Source organism: Euleptes europaea, chromosome 3 (assembly GCF_029931775.1).
Source record: "Euleptes europaea isolate rEulEur1 chromosome 3, rEulEur1.hap1, whole genome shotgun sequence".
Classification (NCBI taxonomy): domain Eukaryota; kingdom Metazoa; phylum Chordata; class Lepidosauria; order Squamata; family Sphaerodactylidae; genus Euleptes; species Euleptes europaea.
In genome coordinates, this window is record NC_079314.1 from 71,674,120 (window position 1) to 71,690,521 (window position 16,402).

At 40.2% G+C, this 16,402-nt stretch overlaps 1 protein-coding gene across 1 annotated transcript; it reads right to left on the reverse strand.

The window, feature by feature from the left end:
• Positions 1-3,520: 3,520 nt before the first annotated feature.
• Positions 3,521-7,695, reverse strand: IL22 (interleukin 22). The gene is made up of 5 exons (XM_056846504.1): positions 7,495-7,695; positions 6,194-6,259; positions 5,944-6,084; positions 5,586-5,651; positions 3,521-3,634 (listed from the first exon to the last, which is right to left on the reverse strand). Exons 1-5 carry the CDS (start codon positions 7,684-7,686, stop codon positions 3,521-3,523), a joined length of 579 nt encoding a protein of 192 aa, XP_056702482.1. The 5' UTR covers positions 7,687-7,695.
• Positions 7,696-16,402: the final 8,707 nt, after the last annotated feature.

Sequence of the window (16,402 nt, forward strand, 5' to 3'; positions counted from 1 at the left end):
TGTCAGATTATTGCCTCCTATTCCCAAATTGCACATGCAGTAGTCATCACAAGTAAGCATGCACATAAGTCTTAGAAGAACCCATATATATGCAGTATGGCACACCATCAGCTATCCAGGAAAAGGGGATTTGCTTATAAACAGGCTAGAAATCCTAAACTGGTTTAATTAAAGTATCTGCTCAAGAGATGTTGCCAGGCATAATGCACAGAGGTAGGGTTCAGAACTGTGCTGGGAAAGGTGAGTGGTGGAAGAGGTGGCAATTAACGAATGCTTTAATCTTTAAATGGAGGATTCCTAAATTACACCTACCTGAAATTGCTCCCTCTAGCCTTAGTGTTATTTCTTAATAGCAGGTAGGTATGGCTGCTGTGTAGTGACAGAAAAGCATTCTGCTCATATGCAGTTTGCAGTCTTAGCATTCAGGCAGGGATCATTGTTGACTCAGATGTATTCAGTTCCTCCCCAATACAATCTCTTTTCTATAGTGGGAGGTGGTGGAGCTTGCCTGAATATTATGCCCCCTCAGTCCTTCAGCCTTCTTTTTCTGAAGTGGAGAGGTTTTAGACCTTAAACCTGACTTAATTAATCTAGTTATAAGATTGCCTCTGCAAATTAATCTTGTTTGGAAGTATGGTCTTTTTACAAGTGATAGAAGGAGAATAGTTTGAAATGGGAATGTACTTGGAAACTATATAGTTGGATACTGTGGTTCCAGTCTACTAATGGCTCCCTCCTGTGGCACAAGGTTCCTTCCTCAGAGGCAAGAGGCTCTTCTGCTTGAGAAGGAAGGTGCCATTGTTAGAAGAATGTGACCTATAGTATGTACTTTTTTGTATGTATTTTGGTATGTTGTTAATATATTTAGAGGGATGTTTATGATGATGCGTTAAACATTGTCAATGTTTATAATTGTGTGATGACATTTATCAGTTGTGGGTCTGCCATGTTTTATAAGCTCTTGTTTCCCATCCAGCTCTGCAACAAATGGCATGCTAGACCTGAAGGACACTTGGTCTCATCCGGCAAAGGCTGTTATGTTTTTAACCAGATTCTGCTGAGACATAGTTCCTCTTGCTCTTTTGAAACACAGAGCCAGGCTTACAAGCAAAGAAACCCTTAAATATTTCCTTAACTAAACTGCTCCCCAAGCTTGATATCAGTGTTTGGCATGGTCAGTTATCTCCTGAAGCCAAACATTCTGGCTTAAGAGGACCATTGCTGACTAGAATGATGGCCTCTTCTTAGGACATCAGTGATTGCCCCAGTGGTCCTGAATCATTGAAAGGCAGTCTCCCATTTGCCACTGGGAAGTATATCTGGAGGAAGGAAAGCATGACTTTCTTTGCAAATCACTTTCCTTTTCATCCCTCCCCCAGTGTCAACAAGGGTGCCTTCCCTATGGAGCTTTTGCTTCCCCTTCCATCCCCAATGGCAGCCATTTTTTTTTTATTTCCACACATCATTAAGGTTGCCCATTTCCAACTTAAAGACTACAGAGAGCAGCTCCCCTGGAAGAAATGGCAGCTTTGGACTCTGTGAGGTTGCATACCCGCTCAGCTGCGCCCCCAACCCTGCTGTCCCCAGGCACCACCACCAAATCTCCAAGAATTTCTGAAGTTGGCTTTGGCAACTCTAAAATCCTCTCGAAGCTCTCCCCCTTCCCCCAAAAAACTCCCCAACTTCCCTAGGCACCACCCCTAAATCTCCAGGAATTTCCAGCTATGGATTTGGCAACCCTCAATGTAGCATGCATTCTGACTGCGTGTGTGGTTCCTAGTAGGGTTGCCAACCTCCAGGTGGTAGCTGGAGATCTCCCGCTATTACAACTGATCTCCAGGTGATATAAATCAGTTCCCCTGGAGAAAATGGCCACTTTGGCATTTGGAGTCTCTGGCATTGAAGTCCCTCCCCTCTCCAAACCCTGTCCTCCTCAGACTCTACCCCCAAAATTCCCAGGTATTTCCCAACCTGGAGCTGGCAACCCTAGTTCCTAGGGCCTTCACCTTTAATTCGGGGGGGGGGGGGCACACACCTCTGGTTACAGTGTTTTCAGAGCTGATACCAAGAAAATGTGGAGCCAAAAGTCACAACTCTAACTGAAAGACATGGCAAAGCAGAAAATACAGAGTAAGATGGCAACAAGAGGCTGGTGGACATGATTTGATTACTGCCATACTAATATTGCCCTATATAGCTTTTACATGTGATGAAATTTTTGAGTTTATTTTTTGATGAATACGAAAACATGTGAAACGGGATATATTTTAAAACATATTTATTGTAATAAATAAACTGTAGGCCGCATCAAGTTTAGCAAACAAATTATTACAACAGTAAAACCATCCTTAATTTAAATAACAAACGCCGGCTAGAATAGGTTTTATAAATAAATCTTTACTGATATAAGTTATGAACACAATATAAACAATTAGTTTAAATAAATTACCACTAAATAGTAGCACTGGCTAAAATGTTTTCTAAAATAACATAATATAGTTAGTTGTTATCTGGGAGGCAAGACAACAGAGAAGCAGCAAAACTTGCTTCCATGTTCCTCTTGATATCTTGTAACTTTGAACATATATCATTGCATTGTTATGAGAAAATCCTCTGCTCTGCATAGCCAATGGGCTACTATTCTACTGGGGGAATTGCGCCCCTTTTTGGTCACATAATTCAGACTTGGCATCCTTTTGCTAAACTCATTTACTTGGAGGTAAGTTCCACTGAAGCTGATGCTACTTTCAGCTTGTTCGGTGGTGGGTCCTATATATGCCACCCAGGTCAATGCAGGGCTCTCAGGTTCATATGGAGGCCTTGTTTGAATGGGCCATGTAGTTTATCTGAAACACCCCAATTCCTGTGATTACAGGATTTCTATTGTTGTCACAGGAATGGAGGTAGAGGCATCATTTCACACAAACAGTATCTCCATGCAAGCCTAGCAGTGCTGAAGGTTCAGCTGCCCCAGTCTGCAAGACCTTCTTCATCCATCTTTTCCCCACCTCACTCCCCTGTCATACTTTCCCTCATTTTAATCAACTCTAAACCCTGTCCTTCAGTGTTACTACTCTGAAGATGCCTGCCACAGTTGCTGGCGAAACGTCAGGAAAGAAAATTCCAAGACCACGGTTACACAGCCCGGATAACCTACAAGAACCAATCTAAACCCTTCCTTTGTCAGAATGACAAGGAAGGATTTATTCTGTACATTTTATGGATGATCCCAGAGGGAGAAGCTGCACATCTGAACTGACACTTACTTTCAAATAAATGCATTTGTCGCACATTCATTAAAGAGGTGTTCCACTCAAATCCCCCACTCCAGATAAGGTGATTTGAGAATTGTAGCCTAAATTGTTTTATCATCTGTAGTATAAAAAAAAGTTCTTGAGCCCTTCGCTAAGCAAAAGGATGTGTGCATGTTCTCTTTAAAGCTTAAATACCAAAGAGACAGTGGTACTTTCCCCATAACGGCCGTAGTTTGAAGGAAGTTCCAGTAGTTCTGACAATCCATTCAGTTCTGGTTGCTTCTCTTGCTGGTGCTAATTCCTTCCGTGCATGCATTTTCCAGATAATCAAATAGCAAATCAAGTTCCCCAACTGCTTTGTTCTTTCCATTTTCTCCTAGCTATAAAATCAAAGCAAAAATAAGCTACTTGGTAGAAAGAAGAATCCAGAAAGCATCCTTGTTTCGCAGCTTTAAAAACACAGCAGAAAATAGTGTCCTAAATATTATGAGCACACCCCCCTAGGAAATTCTTCTGCATAAGCCATATTAAAATGGATGGGAGACATGCAGGAGCATTGAGGGGTAGCAACCTGCATCACAGAGTGGTGTTGTCTTGTAGCTTCCACTCATTTCCAGGGAGATAGAGCAGGATAACTTTCTGGGGGGTTGTTCATAACTAATAATTGTGGCAAAAGGTTACAATTCAGCCTCTAACATGCCATGGGTCTTACTATCTATTAAAAAAAAAAAAAACATTGGCTGCAAAATCCATAGAATGAGTGCAAGAAATGGGATCAACTCCTGTTCAGGCATGGTCTTGCTAAGCTGTACTAATCAAGATGCCATCTATAAGCCTCAGTGACAAACTCTAAATAACTCTGACATTTCACCTACTAGGTATGAGACTTATAAACCCACTGAGCGAATGCTTGCTAAACTAAACACTGTCTCCATAGTATTGTCAGTCCAGCCTGCTCATTTTCAGGTAGAGTTTCTTAAAGACCAGTAAGGATTAATTACTTCCTTTATAGTTTGCACAGTTGTTTCCGGAATCCATGCACTCTGGAGAAAATCAGGGTTCTGCTTACCCTACAAAATTAAGCACTAACTTCTCCCTTTACATTTGAAGCAGTCAGTTGACTGATAAGCTTGTTTTTTAAAGAAAGATCCCACCTCAGCAAAAAGAAGGGATTGCATGCATGGATTGCACTTTCATCCTTAAAAAATTGGGCTACATGCAAGCCTAACATAAAAAGAACAAATCTGTTATTGATGTGGCTCTCTTTGTGGGGGGTGGGGGTTGTTTCTTCCCCATGTTCACTACGCAGGGATGTCATATACCAAGCCTCTTTCTATAAAGAGTGTCAATGGTTGTTTAGAAATTTCTTATATGGCTAGTCTAAAGAATAATGTTCTGTATTGACTGAAAAGTTCTGAAATAATTAACGGTAGTTGATACTGCACAGCCAACTAGCAATAAATTATTTTTGTGATCTAATTATGCATAGCTCTATTCTAGGAGCTTTTTGTGGAAAATCCCTTTTCTGCATTCAACTGCAAGCAGGCTTCATATGGCAATAGTAACGTATATAAAAATATGTTGCCAGAGCTTTCTGTGTATCTACTTTGAAGTAAATCCTCTTCAGCAATATTTTCACTCATCTACTTCTGCTACTTTAAACTTAATTAATTGCTTTCTGTTTTCTTTAGGCACTTAAAAACCAATGGGTAATAATTATTGTTCCCTTGAGGGAATTGTGGGGGGGGAAGTACCGCTATTCATTACATAGCCAGCAAAGTTACTGGTCAGAATTCCTTTATTTTGTCATTTGTGATCATAGTAGCATGATTGTAAGATAAAAATCTTAAAGAATAAAATATGAACTAGGGCTTCATCTGTCTATATAGTTAAGTACTTAAGCACCACCGTCCCCAAAAAGCAAAAACTGATTTCTAAATTCCAGAAGAGAATAGGCTGAGCTGAGGAAAAAATGAAGTATGTTGAAAATAAATTATAGGAAGGAAAATTTAGAAACATCTGTAATGCTTTGACTGCCTAAATGTATTTTAAATGAAGAAAATACCTCCCAAAAGCTAGAAAAAATAACACAGAAAAGACTGGAATAAACTGTGTTATTAACAACATTGCCCAGAAAGTCCATTAAAACTGTGTGATACTGAATTGTTAAAATGGTAAGTAACAGAAAAACCTTTTAAAAGGTTTTTTCTGTGCATGTATTTTGATGACATACAGCTTGTAAAGATAGAACTGCATAACTTTACTTAAACGTTTGAAACAGTGCTCTATTTCAGTCTTGTTAATATTTGTATATACAGATTTTTAATATACCTGTTTCATCTTGTCTTTCATTTTTTCTATATTACTTTCAATATGTACTTTATGTCCCAATGGTTTCTGAAAAGAAAGAATACAATACATAACAATGTGGTTTTTCATTTCACGCCTTTCTCTTGACTTGCACTTCACTTCAGAAGCATGGATTGTCTTGATTTGAGGTTTCCTTTGTTATCAGAAGTAGTGATTTGATATCTTGGCTACAGGATCTTGCTAAGAACCAGCCATGCTTACAAACTAGAAACCCACTGAGAAAAAAAGCAAAGATGTGGATTGAAGAGGTGAGATTTCAAGATAAACAAGGACAGGGAGTGGATATCAGAGAGGAATAACAGTTCTATTTCATGCTTACACAATTGCTCAACTCCTTATGCAAACAGCCCAGGAAATTTGCCACTTCTTCAGCCATGGGATACTGGTTCTTTAGCTCAGAGAGGACATTTTCCACCACAATCTCTGTTACTCTCTTCATTAGGTAGCAGTGGTTTTTCTCCTGCAAAACAAGATAAGGAACATAAACTGAGCAAGAAGAAAACAGGCAACTTTTAGAAAGAGAGAATAAAAAGAATACTGTATTTGCATGTGGAAAGTAGGAAGCTCACCTTGATTCTAATGTACAGATGCTGCCCCACAAACCTGTTATCTGTGTCATTGTCAGCAAGTCTTGCCTTTAAAAAAAAGAAGAAAATGACTGATCTTGCAGAAATATGAGCCTGTATTTTTTAGACATTGAACATTATTGCAGATTGACTCTAAGAATATAAGAAGAGCCATGTGGGATCAGACCAGCGGTCCATCTAGACCAGCATCCTGTTTCACACAGTGGCCAACCAGTTCGTCTTGAAGTCCAAAAACATGGCATAGGGGCCAAGGCATTCCCCTGATGTTTCTTCCTGGCACTGGTAATCAGACGTTCACTGTCTAGTAGCCACTAATAGACGTGTCCTCCATGAATCTGTCTAATCTCCTTTTGTAGCTGTTTATGCCTGTGGCTATCACTACATCCTCTGGCAGCGACCCTAGTAGATTCTTTAATTCCACATTAAGAATTGGACTGACTACTGTAGAATTTTGTTAGAATATAGAAAAGGAGACATGGGAAGAAATTAAGTGTTCAGGCTGTGAGTGTAACCCACCAAGGCAAGAAGACTGAGGAGTCTCCTTCTAATGGATTTGTTTGAAAAACATAAGTATTTTTAAATTTAAAATTATCCTGCATATTCAAAAAGATCAAAGCAGTTTACAATGAATAACATTAAATCATTAGCATGCCAATCTATAAAACAAAACAGTAATTGTAATTGCCCAGAATGCATACCAAAATTACTCCACATTCTAAAAACATAAGCTAGTAACTAACGAAAAGACCTTTGAAACAGAGCTGTTTTATACACTCTCTGAAAAAAATGGACAGAGAGCAGATCTTATTGACATTTCATGGTAGACTATTCCAAAGAACTGGGGCAATAACAGGAAAAGTCATAGATGTTACAGAAAAAGTTTGAAACTTCCAGAATGACAGGACCACCAGGAGTAATCTCTGGGAAAATCTAGTTGGTTCATACCAACTAATTTTGAACACCATCAAACAAATTCCAAACTCTCAAGATGTATAGTGTGTGGGGAGAGACAGTGAATGGATTATATACACCAAATTATTTAAAAGATGTGCTACTTGTGGGTTACTACTTCATATCCAACCAATGGGTTGTGATTGCCCACAGTTACACATGTATGCCAAATATATGGTAAGCGCACCTGCCTCTGTAGTCACTATTATAGTTCAGATATTATAGCACAGATTAGTTTTTCTTAACAAAAGAAGAATGGCAGAAAGCAAATACATGGAAGAGAATTCATGCAGATATGAGTGCATTGCATAACCTAAGCCTATTGGTTTTACCATTCTGGCCAAGGTGTATGTCTGGTTCCTGATATAGAATCGCTGGAAGTTGGTTTTTCTGAGCCTGCAAGAATGATTAGCAAGAGCATCTTTTTCCTTCAGGGGCAAAGGGCTTGCAAGGAACAAGAGAGGTAGGAAACACAAGCAAACCATCCATAGGAAACCTTTCTTCCAATTCTGCAGAGAATTCATGGTTCCCAATAAAAGGCAGTAATTTCAGCCAAGGCTTGGTTATAGTCTTTGAATCTTCAAGAAACAAAAGATATCACCCAATTAAAAAACACATTACAAAAGTAACATATTTATAAAATTACACATCATATATAACATAGATACAAAAGAATGAACATATTACCTGCTTGAAGTTTTTGGCTGTGCTATGATGGAACAGAGGGCTCTCTAATATATACCTATTATCATCTTGTTCGTGGTAGTTAATGATGTTAAATGACATCAGCAATTCTCTTAATTTCCATTATCGCTTCTGAGAATCATCTAACCACTACGTAAAACCCACAAGACACAACCTCATAGGCTTTCTACGTTTCAATTTCTTATAAAGTGACCCCGCTGATAATGCTGGGGGCAGAAAGGGGTTTTTGTTACCTAAACAGTAGCAACCTTAATGGTTATAAACCTCAACAGGCTTTTGAAAAATGTAAAGTTACTGTTATGATTTGCATTAGTTACTTTATGATTTGCACAAAGTTACCTTATTAGTTACTTTATGATTTGCTTAAAGTGTAAAAGTTAGATTTTATTTTAGTTCCATTCTACATTTTTTTTCTAAACCTTTTAATGCAGTTTTGTTTGCATATTACTGTTAAATAATAATATATATGTTTACATTTAAAATATTTAGAAACCTACCGTTATCCTAAATAACTGGGATCCATGGCACATAAAAACAGTATTTAAACATAATTCTAAAAACAAAAAATAAATAAAATAAAAAATAAAACAAGCATGGGGGGGGGGAATTATAATTCAAGATACCCATAAAGCAATTATCCTAAGGAGACAAGTATTTGTTTTATGATACCTCTGAAAAGGCAAGAGGGGTGAAAATCATCTTAATTTCCTCTGGAAGATTATTCAATAATATTTGAAAATCCACAAGGAGGCAACAACAGAATGTACCCGAAGGAGTTGGAAACAATCAGGAGGGTTGCACTGAGGAAAGCTGCCACGTGGGCTCATAACAACTGAGCAAGTCTTAAGGGTACCTGGGATTCACATGTTTTCACTCTGTGTAGGAGATTGTGTTTCTCTTACCCAGCCCCGCTAAAAATAAATAATAAACAGTCACAGTCATAGCAGGTAACAACAAAGAGAAGTCCTCAATTGTACTTTAAAGACCGGTAGTTGTGTGAACCTAAAAGTGGGCCCAAATAGGGTTGATAGAGTATTAACAGCCATCCTTCAGTTATACCTGTATCCTTACTTGTCTGTGATACAATGCAGAAAAACATCACACAATACCATACAAAGACCACAATCCAGAGTAGCAGATGTACACAACTGTCATAGGGTTGCCAGCTTTGGGTTGGGAAACTCCTATAGATTTAGGGGTGTGGTCAGGTAAGGGCATGATTAGGGGAGGGAGGGACCTCAGTGGGGTGTAATGAGATAAAGTCTACCCTCCAAAGCACCCATGTTCTCCAAAGGAACTAATCTCTGTAGTCTGGAGATCAGTTATAATTCAAAGAGATCTCCAGGCCCAATCTGGATGATACCACTTTGTGTATACAAATATGTTGTACTATAGATTTGTAACAAGATGATGATTTATTGCTTTATTGACTCAATGTAAGACTTATTACATTGACCATATCTTTATACTTATTTGAAAAGCTATTTGTATGAAAATAATACAAAGGAAACATTTCAGAATTTCATTTTATTGTCTTTACATATCCAGCACCATTGTACTCAGCTTAAAAAATATTTGTATACACAAAGTGGTATTATTCTTTATTTTGAGCCAGAGTAGTTGCCATTTCTAAATAAGCCTTTCCCTAAAGCAACTCAGTTTATATATTTTTCCAATCTGGATGTTGGCAAGCCTAACAACTGACTTTATTGTTAGTTATGGATGTCAAATTTCTGCAAGTGCAAGCCATTTTAAGGCCCGCAAAAGGAAAAGTCTTGCCTGTGATAGTGGAATTTAGCTGGCAGAATCAACTCAGAGGTTCCCAGACTTTTTTGCGCCACCACCTCCTTGGTTCCTTAAACTTATCCCCAGTGCCCCCTACCCTACCCTGTAAAAAGCATTATTCAAAATAGTGATTTGCATGAAAGTTAATAACAATAAAATTCAAAACAGTAACAATTAATCCTACATCTATTTGAAATCAAATTAAAACTTTTGAGTTTAATTTATTCAACAAAATTGATGAACTTGATCCAGTGATACCAGTTTTGCCAGCATGGTGACAGAGCTTAATCTATAGTAAATAAGTGAAAACCCAGTTGAAGGAGCCTACCTCTGGCACCTCTCTGCCACCCCCTTGCCTCTTAGTACCCCTCTAGGTAATCCCACCCCCCAGGGGGCGGTACTGCCCACTTTGGGAACCACTGATCTAATTCAACATCATCCAGTCCACATTTTACAAGATGGAGGCATGAGGTTATTGCTACTTGCAACATCATTTGCAAACAGCATGCATTCAACTATCCTTATTCCAGTCAGGTACCTATGCTAGTTCGTTGCAGCAAAAACAAAAGAAGAGTCTTATGGCACCTTAAGGACTATTATTTATTGTAGCATGAGCTATAAAATTGTTCTATTGAATGAAAGTACTTAACAGACATACACACAGGAGAGACTGAAAATGATGGTCTCAAATCCTAATTCAGTTATGGACTTAATGAGTAGTTTGAGATGCTACAGAAAGCATTTTTTAAAAAGGTGACTTGGGTAACCCAATTCTGTGTTTCTAATATAACTTTCATATAAAATTCTAATATAACGTTCCAGTGGCATGGGACCCACTTCCATATGGCAAACTGCCATGTTGCTCTGACGCCAGAAATTAGTTTTATTTGGAGGTTTGGACTGTACAAAACCTTCACCTTTAGTATAAAGGGGTTTTCTCTCTCTTAGCAGAGAACAGGCAGGGGGGGGGAGGATTGCCAGGGCCCTCTTCGTCACTGGCGGGAGGTTTTTGGGGCAGAGCCAGAGGAGGGTTTGGGGAGGGGATGTCAATGTCATAGAGTCCAATTGCCAAAGCAGCCATTTTCTCCAGGTGAACTGATCTCTATTGGCTGGAGATCATATGTAATAGCAGGAGATCTTCTGCCACCACCTGGAAGTTAGTGATTAAAGGAAACCTATGCTGGCAATAGAATACAGCTGAACCTAATAAACAGCACATGGGCTCAAAATCTAACTACAATACTCACAATGCAAAGAAGTGATTATTATTGTTTTCTCATTTGAAGTTGGCATGCCTTTAATACCCATCTAATACAATTGTTTTTCCATTGGCAGTTGGTCATCATGTATTAATGTTTTTTGTAATAATCACTTCTTTGTATTATGAGTATTGTATTTAGATTTTGAGCCCATGTGTTGTTTATTAGGTTCAGCTGTATTCTATTGCCCTAAAGCGGGTGGGGGGGGGGTGAGTCAGGTCGATTGCTTTCCAGCCTCAACCAGCCCAACTCTTTAGAAATGCTAATAACCTCCTCAGAGTGCCAGGGTGGTGTAGTGGTTAAAAGTGGTGGGACTCTAATCTGGAGAACCGGGTTTGTTTCCCCACTCCTCCACATGAAGCCTGCTGGGTAGCCTTGGGCCAATCACAGTTCTCGCAGAGCTCTCTCAGCCCATGCAGAGTCAGGCAGTGGCAAAAGCACCTCTGAACATCTCTTGCCTTGAAAATTCTATGGGGTCATCATAAGTTGGTTGTGACTTGATGGCACACACGCACACAATGACCTCCTTAGCTGGAGACAATGAAATGGCTAGTTCACATCTCCAGCTAGAAGCTGATGCTTAGTGGGGTGGGGAGAGATTTGGGAGGGTTAAGATGCTAGAGGTCTCTTCCAGGAGATTTCAGAAAAAGCTTTTTTGACCCACATGCAGGTGGGCAAACAGAGTTAATAAAACCCCTTGGCGTAAAGGAGGAAATTCTCTTTGACATTATCTAGGAAGAATATCTCACTCCTGGGTTCCTGCTGAAGGCCGCCATTGCCAGCCTGGGCAAAGACTCCAAGCTAATATGAAGTTTTTAGAATGTTGTAGCTTCTAAGTTAAAGGACCTTCCTTACAGAAAGAGCGGCTAGGGCATGTACAGAGTGAGGGACAGAGGAACGATGCGTTTAAATGTATCTTTTGGAGTCCTTGTTCAATCTATTGCTGTGCTGACAGTCTGCATGTGGACATCTTTTTAAATATTTTAATCATTTTTAATGTTGGTCGTTCTCTGTACCACACAGACCTCCACCATTCAAACACACTTTTAAAAATGGGAACCAAGGGAAGTAGGGTGGTTGGTTCATGACACCTGAAGACACCTGAAGAAGGCCCCTGAATATGACCGCAGTGGTTAAGAACATAAGAACATAAGAAAGGCCATGCTGGCTCAGGCTAGGTAGGTTCCTATGGGAGTAGACGGTCCTTAAAGTATGATGGTCCAAAGCTATATAGGGCTTTAAAGGTCAATAGCAGTACCTAGAATAGCAGTACATGATATAGCAGTACATGAAATAACCCACAGATACAATGCACAGCCATTCAAGCTAAAGAGAGATTTGCTCTTACAATAGGGTTTTGTATAGCCTAACATATCACATACATAGGGGATGTGGAATAGTATTGTACAGCCCGATATCATCAGATCTTGGAAGCTAAGCAGGATTGGTACTTGGATGGGAGAACACCAAGGAAGACTATGCAAAAAAAGGCAATGGCAAACCACCTCTGCTTACTCATGTGCCTTGAAAACCCTATGGGGTCGCCATAAGTCAGCTGTTACTTGATGGCATTTTGTACACACACATCACATAAGCAATTTCATCCCAGAAAGACATGTGTGGCATAAAAAGGAGTGTTGTCTACATATTGGTACACTGACATGAAGTATTTGTTTATTCACCAACAAATTCCTGAAAATGGGGTCATCAATAAGCCAGAGACTAAGGAGAAAGGGGTCTCCAGAAGGAAATTATAATGGCAACAAAGTATACATCTGCATTTCAGTCTATTTGTGAGCCTTCCCCTTTATTACTCTTGGGGCTGCGTTATTGGGATTGGTCATGGTTTAGTAGGAAAGAAGATTTTTGACATGCAGAATATCCATTTTCAATTTTTGACATCTCCAGTTAAAATATATCAGGTAACAGATGTTGGGAAAGACTCTTTTTGACCTTGGAAAATGACTGTAAAAGCAGACTGTGGAGGTATATAGGCCAATGAGTTCACTCAGTATAAGGCAATTTCATAGTGAGGAGGGGGAAGCTAGTATTAAAAGTAGTCCAATTTACTTGCCTTAGGGTAGATGATTCATTGACCACATTGGTTCTCTAGTCATACTGAAGTACGTATGAATTTTGTGTCCTTGAATTTTTACAGTAAAGTAAGTTTCTTGCTGGGATATTCCATTTAAATGACCTACTTATTCAGTTATTGAGAAAAGTCGGTCAGATTTCCTGTTTTATAGTGGTGTCTGCTATATGCCAGGTAATGGTTGCTTCTCATTTTCTGACCATGACTTGTAATGTTCCTGAGGCCTTGCCCCTGAATCCAGGAAAAAGTCCTATTCTTATCTGGTTTAAAGGGGAAACAGCAATGCAGCTGTGGGTGGAGTGCCTGTCTGGATGCTCCACCAGTATGGAAAGGGGGCAAAACTAAGTTCTGCTTTCAAAATAGTGGGGGCATCTTCCCTACCACATGCCATTTCCCTTCCTTAGACATTCAAACTGCTTTTTTGCTTTCCCTGCCAAGCTGCACTGTAGGATTACTGTATGACTCAGTCAGGAAGGGAGGTGAAGGGAAAAGGTGGTTTCTGAGCCTTGGTGGTAGAATCCTGGCAAAATAACCATCATTTCTGTGCCTTTGCTCAAGTGTAATGGAACAAAGAGATGAGGGTGAGCTGGGATGGGGCAGCACCAAGGAGCACAGGAATGGTTGTGTGTGGACACCGTTCCCGCCTGCTCCCATGCTGCTTGCTGTGGTTACCATAGCAGAGACATAAAACATGGCCCCGTCTGGAAGCAACCATTAACAACAAACTGGCAAGGTAAAATTACTGAATTACTGTGTACAAAGGACAAGGAAAGCCTTCATCATAGCTACTGAAAGGAATGTATTAATTGTCAGTTTTATTATCTAAGGGAACATTTTTTATATTACTGCAGTAAGAGAGAACCATGGTAAGAGGCTGAATGCATTGAAACAGACTTGCAGCTGTACTTAATTTGTAATTAGTTGAAATTAGTTTTACAGTGTTATATTCTTCAAGAAGGACAACCTGAATCAGCGGGTTGCGTGTTGTGGCCTCCCGGGGGGCTCCCAGAGGGGAAGAGAAGTCTCACGGGACTGCACCCACATTGCCATCATAGCCCCCCAGGAGGTGCTGCAGGTTATCAAAACTGCCCTTGCTTCTTCAGCCTGAACGTTCAGGCATCCTGTGATTACCAGGGCATCTTCATGGACTTTGTGGCCAAGTTCCTGGGCAGTATCCATGATGTGCAGACTTTTGCAGCATTCGGCCTCAACTGCTTGTTGGCTGCATGGCCAGACAACAAAGGATGGTTGCTGGGTCAGTAGTAGGGGAAGGAGGGGGTGGGCCAGCAGGCAAGGTTTCCCAATCCTGACAGCTGTCACTCCATTCATACTAGGTGACTGGGGATATCCCCTCCTCCCTTATTTGCTGACACCATATCCTGAGGACCACCTGCCAGATTGCACAGACTACAACCGAGCCCACCGCAAGACACACATGCTCATTGAGTGGGCATTTGGCCAGCTGAAGATGTGGTTCCTCCACCATACGGGAGGGCACTGGGCCATGCAGCCCTGACAGCTGCCAAGCTCTTTGCTCCACAACTTGGCTATCTGCCAATGGCTGCCACCACCCTTCTTAGGGGGCTTGTTGGAGAGTCCCTGGGTGGGGGGCAGGACGACATATAGTCGGAGGAGGCAGCAGGATGTTAGAGGTCACATTGAGCAGGAGCAGATTTCGCTGAGGTAACTTGCCACTCAGCCTGCCTTTTGGAGTCCTCTATGCTCTGCTGCCCTTGGAGAAGGATGACCGATCAGCCAAGGAATGATCAGAGCCCCATTGTGCTTACGGCAGTCATAAGGGATCTACTCCAACCCACCACACCACTGCAATCCATGATGCCATGCTGCACCCAAGACAATTGCAGACAGTAGCTATATGCTGGGAGGGTTGTTTTTGGGAACCCTCCCATGTGTCACTCAGCTTGGCACCCACACAGCCTGTCCGAAGCCATTTGGCTGAGAACATGGGGATGGGGGGAAGAAGCTGGGAGCTGTGGCACTGACCTCTGCCGCCATTTGCTGCTGCACAAGGCAGGCAACCCAGATGAACAGAGGGGATGGCCATTGGGACCCCTGGAAGCAAAGAGAGGAGCTTTCCAAGGCTCCAGACTTTTGTGTTCTGCCTTTTACATTTGTTCCCTTGAAAAGGGGATGGGGCGAAAGAGACGTCAGAGCTATGAATTTCCACATTCCATGAACAGCAAATATTCTGCTTCAACCATTTGCTTGAAGTTACTCTCAATCTTCATGGTGACTGAATTTAACTCATCAAGAGTAGTTTCTTTTGTCAAGGTTACAAAGGAGTTTAAACCATTTTGGTGCTTGTTTCCTGAATTAAAGTAGCTACAACAGGACTACTTCTAATTAAAAATTCCGTTTAGACAGAAACACAACTTGATCTTTATTTTGTTAGGAAAACATACAAAACTACATTTTTTATCATACAAATCTAACAAGTTTTTATATTTTATTTAGAGCATTTATAGGACATTTTAAATTAAATAAACAAAGGCCCACCATTTCTTCACCCACTATAAAATATTCCCAAACAGTAAACTCGAAGAGATAATTGAAGAATCATGTCAAGACAAAACTGCATTGTTCAGTGCTTCAATACCTGAGTTTTAAAGAGAGAATGTGGTGAAGTTACTAGTATCTTGTGATAGTATTTAATGATCTTACCATCAATATGGCTATTTTTAACAAGCCCAGCAATGATCACATTTAAAACTCAGTTATCTTGACAGAGAAACATATCTGTGATTTAAACACAACAAAGACAATTCCTTACAACTCTATGTTCTTCATAACTTATTTTTCTGTGAAGTATTGAAGAACACTTGGATTTTAACAGAAAAGGGCAAGAGTCCAATAGCACCTTAAAGACTAACAACAATATTTTCTGGTATTTTTTGTTAGTCTTTAAGGTGCTACTGGACTCTTGCCCTTTTCTACTACTGCAGACAGACTAACACGGCTACCCACTGTGAATTATCTACTTGGATTTTAAGTTCTTAGTATCCTTCAGTACCTTATTATACCTAAGTTCTGTAGATATACTCAACTGTGGTCTACCAAGATGTAAATTGGCTGTAATTTTTCACTTGGTCAGTACAAGGCATGTGACTAACAATTCTAAAATGGAGGGAAAGAACAAAAGCAAGTCCTGGAACTCAACAGATCAGCCAATCAGGTTGCTGTTGTGTGAAGTCACAATATTACCACTTGTGAATATACTTTACTTGTTAATTTTAGACTACAAATAGAGATGGTTTGACATTGCCCTGGAGGGAGTCACAGACATAATATAAATCCCATTATTACTGGTGCCTGAGCAACCAAGGGTAGGTAAAGAACATTTTAGGATCAACCACACAACTAATTGGCCGGTAGACCAGA

What these genes read in the sequence shown, in the direction of transcription:
- IL22 (XM_056846504.1), bottom strand. Translation starts at nt 7,686, where the DNA reads ATGAATTCTCTGCAGAATTGGAAGAAAGGTTTCCTATGGATGGTTTGC. An exon ending in ATCTGTACATTAGAATCAAG is followed by an intron (nt 6,085 to 6,193) that starts GTGAGCTTCCTA and finishes CTTGTTTTGCAG; the next exon opens with GAGAAAAACCACTGCTACCT. An exon ending in ATAAGGAGTTGAGCAATTGT is followed by an intron (nt 5,652 to 5,943) that starts GTAAGCATGAAA and finishes CTTTCTTTTCAG; the next exon opens with AAACCATTGGGACATAAAGT.